Genomic DNA, 10,472 nt, shown 5'->3' with positions numbered 1-10,472 from the left:
ATAGTCTCTACGTAATAGTAATTTGATATTTGAACTTTCCAATTTTTACTTTCAATGTATATCAAAAAGCATCGCAAGTAACTTAATTATTCTCATTATTTGTTCCAGCATTGCATATATCTATTTATGTAAAGTGACTGAAATCTTAAAGAAAGCAACTAATAAAGTCTTCTAAAGGCAATGAAGCCAAATCATTCTTATAATTTCCTTAAAATACATTTCTTTCATTTAACAATAATGTTTTGTTTATGGCTGAACCATACAACCAGACAAAAATTAATCATAATTTAAGATAAAGACAATAGTACTTCATGACTTGTTAAAAACTTCAAGAAAAATGAATCGATTATCACTTTATAAAATCAATTTCATATAGAGCTAGCCACATGCCAACCTACGTGCCGGCACGACCCACCTTAAAAGTAGCTTGACATGGGTTGGCACGACACACAATAATGCGAGGCTGTGTTGGGGCCTTAAAAAAAGGCACGTGGGCTGGCGTGACACTGCCTATTAAAAAAAGTATAAAAAAAATATATTGTATTTGTATTTGTATTTCTAATGGAGATGTAATTCTTAATGTTAATTCTTAATCTTAATTTCTAAGTTTGTATTTGTAATTTATAATTATAAGTAATAAAAAGTGTTGAAATTCAATTATTATATATTTTTTTGGTTAATATTTCAATTTCTCATTATTTTATTATATTTCATAGTGATTATATTTTTTTTTTAATTAATACAAATACAAAATGTCACTAAATATAACATATAAAAATATTTTATAATAATTATTAGTAATAAATCAAAATTACCATAATTTATAAATATTAAAAAAAAATTATGGGTTGACCTGCGTGCTAGGCCCCTAGCATGACACGCTATATAGCGGGTAGGAGTGAGCAAGGGTAGCGGGTAGAACTGAAACCTGTGGGTAGACCCAAAATCAGAACTGAAACCTATCCAGAACCGATACTATATGAGTAGGTTCCAATTCCCTTTTTTTTGGAACCAATATTGTGCGGTTCCGGTTCTCGTTCTTACATGTGGAGGAATCAAAATCGAAATCTGAAAAAAAGAACCTGCAGTGGGTACACAGCTTGGAACCTACAGCGAGTACCCAGTTTAGGACCTGTTTTGAAACTTGGGCTGAAACAAAATATCTATTAAGGATGGGGGGTCTAATGTAATTTTACATATAAAAAATTTCAAATGGAAAAAGATTAAATTTTTACAATAACCTAATTAAATAAATATACAATTATACTTTTTACATATAAACCACAACATATAAAAAATTTAATATATTAATATTAAAGATTTGATTAAGTAAGTGTATAATTGAAATTAGAACCAATTAAAAGTGTTTTAATGTTATTAAAAAAATGATTTTTGAATAAAATAATATATTTGATTGAATAATAATATAACATTTATTTATTTACTTCAATTATCAAGTTCTAAGTATATCTGTAGTAAATTAGTAATTAATTAATCTTATATGATATATTGATAAACATTAATATATTACTAGTTAAATAATTATTTACTCAATTATAACATTACATTATCATTAAATGATTACTTAATTAAGTATAAGTTTATAACATTATATTAATAATTTAGTACATTATTTAATTAAATAATTAGAAATTTAAATAATTGTAACATTACATTATAGATTTATAGTATAATTACTTAATTAATTATAACATTACATTATAAACAAATGATTATTTAATTAAATGATTACTTAATTAATTATAACATTCTATTATAAACATTAGTACAATACTTAATTAAATAATTAGAAATTTAATTAATTATAATATTACATTAAATATTTATAGTATAATTACTTAATTTATTATAACATTATATTATAGTATGATCACATAATATATTATAACATTACATAATTAAATGATTACTTAATTAATTATGACATTATATTATAAACACTAGTAATTTATTATATTAGCACAATACTTAATTAAATAATTAGAAATTTAATTAATTATAACATTACATTATAAATTTATAGTATGATTACTTAATTAATAATAATATTACATTATAAACAAATGATTATTTAATTAAATGATTAGAAATTTAATTAATTATAATATTACATTAAAGATTTATAGTATTATTACTTAATTTATTATAACTTTACATTATAGTATGATCACATAATTAATTATAACATTACATAATTAAATAATTATTTAATTAATTATAACATTATATTATAAACATTAGTAACTTACTACATTAGTACAATACTTAATTAAATAATTAGAAATTTAATTAATTATAACATTATATTATAAATTTATAGTATAATTACTTAATTAATTATAATATTACATTACAAACAAATGATTACTTAATTAATTATAATATTTCATTATAAACATTAGTACAATACTTAATTAAATGATTAAAAATTTAATTAATTATAATATTAAATTATAGATTTATAGTATGATTGTTTAATTAATTAATTTAAGCGTTTGTGTTTTAGTTTTGATTAAGGAATTTTATGTGAATTATGATCAATTGATTGAATTCAAGTGTTTCCTAGATATTAGCGGATTTATGAGTCATATTAATTGGACACACATGAATGAGTAATCAAATTTTGTTAAGGGTGTATTTGTAAACTTTTAAGGTATTTTTGTCATTTTTTAAACTAATAGGGTGTAATTATTTTTTACAAGGTACCCGAGAAAGGAATCGGAACTTGCATTTTTGGTTCCGGTTCCTTGATGTTAAGAACTTGTACTATACGGTTCTGATTCTGGTTCTTCCAAAAAATATAGGGTACTTGGAATCGCTCACCCCTAATAGCAGGCCGTGTTGTGGACCTTCAGATTTGGCTAGCCGACACGACAAGGCACAAATTTTTGCAGGCCTTAGCATGGCATGGCCAACGACGGTCTTGAATTTTTAGACATAACACGACCCATTGTCGGCTCTAATTTCATATATAGACTCTTAGATTAAGAAAATTGAACTGAGTATCACTTTCAATCAATCATAGTTTAGAATAAATATGTTTTTATCAATGCCATGAGGAGACATGCATTTAAGTAAAATTTCAGTGGAAAACTCCGAGAGTTGCCCTTCTTTATTTATGGAGAGTGTTGCAACTTATGGTAAACTAAAGGAGGCTAAGACTTTTGTTGAAATGTTCAGTTCTTACTCTTTTGTGGGTAATTTGGCATGAAAGAGAAAAAAAGGCCAATCTTTGAAAGGGGTAAACGACCAGATTTTTTACTACTCTTTCGATGTCTCTCACAAAATATTTCCAAAATACCTTTTTTTTTTTTTTTTCATGCTGATGTATATGTAGTCTCTCTCTTTTTAGTGTTCATATTGCATACCCAAGATTTGTTAGATTTTGTAAAGATCTATCTCTCCTACAGTTGACTTCTAGTCCACCTTTGTATATCTTTAATCTATATTTCAATATACCGGTGTTTCCTATTAGAAAAAAGAAAAAGAAAAAAGGTTAGGTAAGTTTCAACTTTGGTGGCAAAGAATGCAATTATATATTTCAATGGAAGCTGAATTAATTGTCCCCTTATTCTGAGAAATTACCTAACAATTTGACGCATATAAAATCATACCATTGTTTTTATTAATATAATGATCCTTGAGCAACTTTCAAACACGCAAAGATGATTTGGTTTCTATTAGACATAAAGCGTGAAGATAAAGTTAACGTTTGTGTAGAATTTCCACGGATCTTATCAAAGAAAGGGATGGACTATCTTATATATGTTGATTTTTTTGACGGACAGAAGTCATATTTAAGTTGCACAAATACTGACAAGAAACGTAACATAAATTTCTAGTGTCTCCCAAAAGAGAGAGAAGCAATTAAGCACCGCCACTCTTTTTCTAAATATTTTACTACATACGACAACAAATGATAGAAAATCAAAACATTCCAATAGTCTAGAATAAATATGCTTTTAAGTAAAAATTCCGAGTTACCCCTCTTTACCTATGGAGAGTGTTGCAACTTATGGTAAAGTAAAGAAGGCGAAGAATTTGTTGAAATGTTCAGCTCTTACTCTTCTGTGTTTTGTCAGAGATGACCATATTTTTTACTGCTCTTTCGATGTCTCTCACAAAATATTTCTGAGATACTTTTTTTTTTTTTTTTCATTTATTATTAATTGGATAGGAGTTTGGCGATGATGTGTTCTGCTTTTTGTGATTTTATGGGCTTACGTATATGTAATCTCTCTCTTTTTAGTGTTCATATTGCATGCCGAAGATTTGTTAGATTTTGTAAAGATCTAACTCTCCTACAATTGACTCCTAGTCCACCTTTGTATCTTTAATCTATGTTTCCATATAAAATGGTGAGGTAAGTTTTAACTTTGGAGGCAAAGAAGGCAATTGTTTAAGTTGTCCCCTTATTCTGAGAAATTCCCTAACAAGTTGATGCATATAAAATTTCAAAAGTAAAACGAAGTCAAGTGAAAAACTAATATTGATTGCGATATAAATATTTAAAAGATATTAAGTCGTAAAGTATTGAATTGAATATCTTATTTCATAATTATTTTATTATTTCGTGTGGCGGTGGAAACTTTAGATTAAAGTAGGTAAAGCTATAGAATTATGCAATTGTTTTTATTAATATAATGACCCTTGAGCAACTTTCAAACACGCAAACATGATTTGGTTTCTAGTAAACATAAAGCATGAAGATACAGTTAACGTTAACGTTTATGTAGAATTTCCATGGATTTTCTCAAAGAAAGGGGTGGGCTATCTTATAGATGTTGATCTTTTGATTGACAGAAGTCATATTAAGTTGCACATATCGATAAGAAAAGTAACAGAGATTTCTTTTTCTAAATATTTTTCTCTACAGACCGACAACAAATGATAGAAAATTAACTTTCCAATAGAACCTTCATTCATACATCACAAGTATAATATCAATCGTTCAATAATTTCGAAGTTTCTTATGATAAAAACACCCTTTTGCCCTTTAAGACTAAAAACTCCCTCTTGGCCTTTAAGACTTAAACTTTTTTCTTATACACTTTGTTGACGTTTCTACAATGGGAATATCCATTTAATCTCTTACTTAACAGGATATTGTTTCTATTATAGTACCTAATCTCATTAAACATAAATTAACATGCCCAAAGAAAATAAAATAATTGTCAATTAACGCTTATAAAAATCTAAAATATATAATAAAAAGGTAATGATATTTGTATAAACTTACGTGACATGCTATATGAGTACCACGTGACATAAAAGCCCATATAACATTAATGTGACATTAACTTACGTAGGTCTCAATACCATATGACATGTTTTGTGGTGTGCCACATAGATTTGTACAAACTCTCTCTGTACAAAGAGTTTATACAAATAGCATTACCCATAATTAAATGTAACTAAATTAAGTTAGGTTCATACCTAATAAAGATAGAAGCTTTTATACAAATACTTTTTCTATCCTTTTTGACACACCAACCTCAATTATGACTAGAATAATGTGTATCACTGTTTCTATTAAGTGGACCTAATGATTATTATATTCCAAACTAGGGTTGCAATCAAGCTAAGTATTGAAAAACTCGAGCTTGAACTTCAATATTCAGACTCAAGCTCGACTCAAAAGGATAAACAATTGACTCGAGCTTGATTGGATTACAACCGAGTCAAAATTGAGCTCATGCTTTAGAATTGACTCGACTTGATTACATTACCACCAAATCAAAATTGAGCTCGACTCAAATATACAAGCAAAATAAACAAATTTCAGAAAGGGGATATAGACTTTGGAGGGTGGACTCACCAATTTTTTCTCGAGAAAGATAGATCTAGTTGTTGAAATGCGAGCCTCGTTCCCTCACCTGCAACATCTTCATTCCTTCACCGAGTAAGCGCCCCGGCGCCAATAGCCCAACTGCTGGTCTGCAGCGCTACAGCCCATCTTGCTTTCCATTGTTTGTTTTATTTCCTTATTAAGGATTCTATGTACAACTATTGTATGTACTATTTATGTATTTAGGAGTTAATTTTCTAGCCTAGTTAGTATTAGCTAACACTTTCCTGTTATGAGAAGACTGGTTGTCTAATTGCCAAATCTTCTTGATTTCTTTTTAATCTTTCCTTGTAAGAGAAATTTCTTTTCAGAATTTTCTTACCCTTGTAATCTATTTATTTCTTTTATTTTTTTTCAATATTCAAGAAAATGAATCGCAGAACAATTTAGTCTGTGTTCCTCCATTCTTCTAGTCTTCAATATCTACACTAGTCTCTAGAGCCGAGAGAAGTATGGATTGAGTGATTAAGCTGGNCTGCAGCGCCACAGCCCATCTTGCTTTCCATTGTTTGTTTTATTTCCTTATTAAGGATTCTATGTACAACTATTGTATGTACTATTTATGTATTTAGGAGTTAATTTTCTAGCCTAGTTAGTATTAGCTAACACTTTCCTGTTATGAGAAGACTGGTTGTCTAATTGCCAAATCTTCTTGATTTCTTTTTAATCTTTCCTTGTAAGAGAAATTTCTTTTCAGAATTTTCTTACCCTTGTAATCTATTTATTTCTTTTATTTTTTTTCAATATTCAAGAAAATGAATCGCAGAACAATTGAGTCTGTGTTCCTCCATTCTTCTAGTCTTCAATATCTACACTAGTCTCTAGAGCCGAGAGAAGTATGGATTGAGTGATTAAGCTGGCCTCAAGGTGATACAGGCGTGGAGTGTGGTTTGTATGAGTCATGGAGGTGAGCTAGTGTGACCTATGTAATCGCGACGGTATTATATGTGAGTTACGACTAGCGAATAAAGGGCTACCAAGTGTCAAGGTTAAAGGGGTTTTGTAGAGTAGAGGCTTGTGGTGGTGTCAAAATGAATTTTGGCCATCAAAATCAACCAAAATTTGGCATAGAAAAGTCAAACCCTAATTGTGCGATCAGATAAAAAAGGCGTGTTTGCTAGATTTCAAACATACAGAGACTTATGTATATTTATTAGGGGTGTATTTACTAGATTTCAAATTTATTGGATCAACGATTATACCACCAACAGGACCGGTCAGACTAATCAACCCAAGACTCAACCCCTTGGTTGAGTGACACCCTAGGTCGGGTATTAGAACACTGGTTTGATTAGATTATTGAAATTTTGTAAAATAGATAAATGATATTATTTAGGTGTCAATATAAATAATATGTATGTGTATATATTTACATTAAAAATTACATAAGGTATGCAAATCTTGATTAAACTCGCAAACTGCTCGAGTCGAGTATTTAAAAACTCGAACTTGGCTTGACTCACTACTCGAGCTCAACTCAACAAAAATCTATTCGATTTGAGTTTTGCGTCGAGCTCACGAGTCGCTTGACTCACTTGCACCCCTATTCCAAAGAGCCACTTAACCTTATTGGTGGAAGCCGCAATGTGATGTGAGCAATATTAAAGCACTTATTTCTATAAAGAGAATGTAATAGACTAATATCCCTAAGGTTTTTAAATTTATTATTGGATGATAACTTTTGTATTTTTCTCACATAGACCTTCAAAGTTTGAAAACTATATCACTGATACCCCTTTACCTCAATTTCTTTATGTTACAGTTAGTGTTAGATGGATAAAATGATAACTTTGATTTTGTAACAAATACTTTGAGCTTATAAGAAATTGTTTTATAAACTTGATTATAGTGTAATGACCGGAATCAAGGCAAAGAGATATCAGTGATAAAGTTTTTAAATTTAAAGGTCCATTTGATAAGACAAAGGAGTATCAGTGATGCATTTTTTAAACTTTGAGGTTTCATTAGATAAATAGCGCAAAAGTTATTATCCAAATAATAAATTATAAAACTTTAAGGGTAGTCTATACGACAGTCTTCCATTTCTATATATATAGCTAACGTTTATGTTGAATTTCCATGAAATTAATTCTCAAAGTAAAGGAGCGAGGGGCAGTCAGAAATATTAATTAGTTGATTATGGCTGTCAATCGTCTTCATTTGTTGTTATTGCAGATCATAGTCTTGTTACTCTGGACAATCAAATTCAAAGCATCAGAAGCTTCATGTCAAACGAGTTGTGGAAATGTCCAAATAAGATATCCCTTTGGAATTGGAAAAGGCTGCTTCTTCAATGAATGGTTTGAAATAACCTGCAACAAATCTTCTACTGCCTCTGCACAACCTTTCTTGACGAAGATGAAGCTGAAACTAGCAGAAGACGCCGCTGCTATGGGCTTCGGGATAGGCGTCGAAATGCCTGCAATTTCTTCAGAAAGCACTTTTAAAGGTATTAACCTTACAGGATCACCATTTTTCTTTACAAATAAGCACAGTAGCTTCATTGCCACTGGTTGTAAAAAGTATGCCAAGATCGACGAAACGTCGTATGAGGGGCATTCAAATACTGGTGGCCATGGGTGTCTGACAATTTGTGCTTGTGATCCTCTGAAAGTAAAAACAGGAGGTTGCTATGATCAATAGCCCCATTCGTTCAAATACTACGTTTAATTATGAAATCGTATCAGAGTTTTATTCAACGACGTCCCAGGAATCAAATCTGCCTTCGTTGTTGACCAAAATTGGGTCATGACTATATACATAAACGATCCCTCTGTTTTGGGAAAAGCAAAAATCAGATGGCTGCTCCTGCAATACTGGAATATGAACATGGGAATGCACTCAAAATTCCCCTATACATGAACTATGGTTCTTGTTTGTGTTTACTAGTTAAAAACAAGCTCGTTTCTGAGTGGTTTTAACATTAATTTTCTGCTACTTTATGTTTGTGAGACGGATAAAGATGAATTTTTTTTTTTTTTAATATATAATATAATAATAATAAAATAATAATACCCTCTTTTCTTGTGTTTTTATCTAATATATATTATTCTTAGGTGTGAACGTCCTTAAGTTTTTAAAACCAAAGTTCTGGCTTTTAATCTTTTATCTTGTGAAATGGCGATCACTTGACCTTTTGCTAATAGTCATTTTGAGAGTAACAATCATCGTTTTAACTAAAAATGGAATCAGTACCCCTGTGCTTAAACTGACTATTAAATTTTTAGCATAAAAATGGGAGCTAGAAAAAACAAGGAGAATTCAATATCTTTCTCAATCCGAGCTTCATTTTCACAAGGTATTTAATGAATGGCTCTAGTATGATTATTTTCTTAATGAAAAGCAGATTCTTATAAATTATCCAAAACTTGTTTCATGGTTTGTAACGTGTTTCTGCAACTTTATTCTCCATCAATATCTCATAGTTAATATTCATGGGACCATGATGATTTCATTACTAATTGACCATTGACTTCATCATCTCATGTAAATAAACAAATATCTTGTTCTTGGGAGGAAGTTTCATTAATCAAAAGACAACTTAAAAACTGATTTATTTATGAATTTGAAGAGATGGAAATGACCATATTGATCGTTCATGGGAGACCATTTGTTTTGGGCCTGGAAAGTATTATGGATCGGCCTCTTCTTGGGATAATGTCCTTTTTTTGGCTTATCAATTTGTATGAATTCTATTTTCACTTTTGATTCTTTGAGATTTTATTGTCTTTCCTTTCATTTGTGGATGTAGCCTTTAAGTTAAATCACATTAAAATTGCAGTGTCTTTCTTTTTTTTTCTTTTGTAATTGATGATTTAATTCACATGTCATAATCCAGTGGCTAAAGCAGCTACAGTATAGTCGGGTTTCTGGTCAACTTTTTTTCAAAAATCAATAGTAATAAAAGTTATTTTAGTAAAGTATTTTAAATGAGTAATAATACTAATCATCTAAATCAATATAATAATTTAAAAAACTTTAAAAGCTTATTACAATAGAAAAAAAAAAAAAAAAAAAAACAAACAAAGAAACAAAGAAACAGACAAAGTTTCTTGCAATGCCCCTACATAATCCCATACAAACTAGGATCGTCAAAAATTGCACTATCTGTAGAAAATAATCTAGTGCCAAGAGCCACAAGAGTGGAACAAGCATGAACTTCCAAAATTTTAGTTCTTGTAAGAAGAACAGTGGCATATTTAGTTTGTTTAAGATGATTACCAGTAAACATTCTTGTTGCTTCCAATGTAAGAAAAAAATGGAGATAGCCAAGTGTTTTGAGAGCAAATAAGTAAAATTGAGTTCTTGCACTAACTGATGAATGTAAGAAGCATTTGAACCAGTAAAAAGAATATCGTCTACATAGTAAGAACATCTGTCACAAAAGAAGTTTGTTTGTGAATGAAAAGATTAGAATCCGAAACTGAATTCTGAAAACCTTTAGGTAAATATTAGTGTTTGGAATTTTGCATCAAGAATTTTGACTGAAACTGAAGGTATTGAAGCTGTCAAAATAGAATTGGAAGGACGATTAGATAATTAACAGAGTTAAAACTTTTGTAATGTGATATTCATGCTCTATGAAATTAAGATTTAATTTGCT

The 10,472-nt window shown here is 29.6% G+C and overlaps 1 protein-coding gene across 1 annotated transcript; it reads left to right on the top strand.

Annotated features, from left to right (window-relative positions):
- Positions 1–8,008: 8,008 nt before the first annotated feature.
- LOC116144626 (wall-associated receptor kinase-like 9) lies at positions 8,009–8,512 on the top strand. Its single transcript, XM_031430066.1, has one exon. The coding sequence runs from the start codon at positions 8,009–8,011 to the stop codon at positions 8,510–8,512; it is 504 nt and encodes a 167-aa protein (XP_031285926.1).
- Positions 8,513–10,472: the final 1,960 nt, after the last annotated feature.

Source organism: Pistacia vera, unplaced genomic scaffold, assembly GCF_008641045.1.
Source record: "Pistacia vera cultivar Batoury unplaced genomic scaffold, PisVer_v2 Contig45, whole genome shotgun sequence".
NCBI lineage: Eukaryota > Viridiplantae > Streptophyta > Magnoliopsida > Sapindales > Anacardiaceae > Pistacia > Pistacia vera.
The sequence above is the reverse complement of the archived record's forward strand: the minus strand, read 5'-3'. Positions and strand labels throughout refer to the sequence as shown.

Bases quoted from the DNA above. Each gene is read 5' to 3' on its own strand.
- LOC116144626 (XM_031430066.1), top strand. From the start codon at position 8,009: ATGGCTGTCAATCGTCTTCATTTGTTGTTATTGCAGATCATAGTCTTG.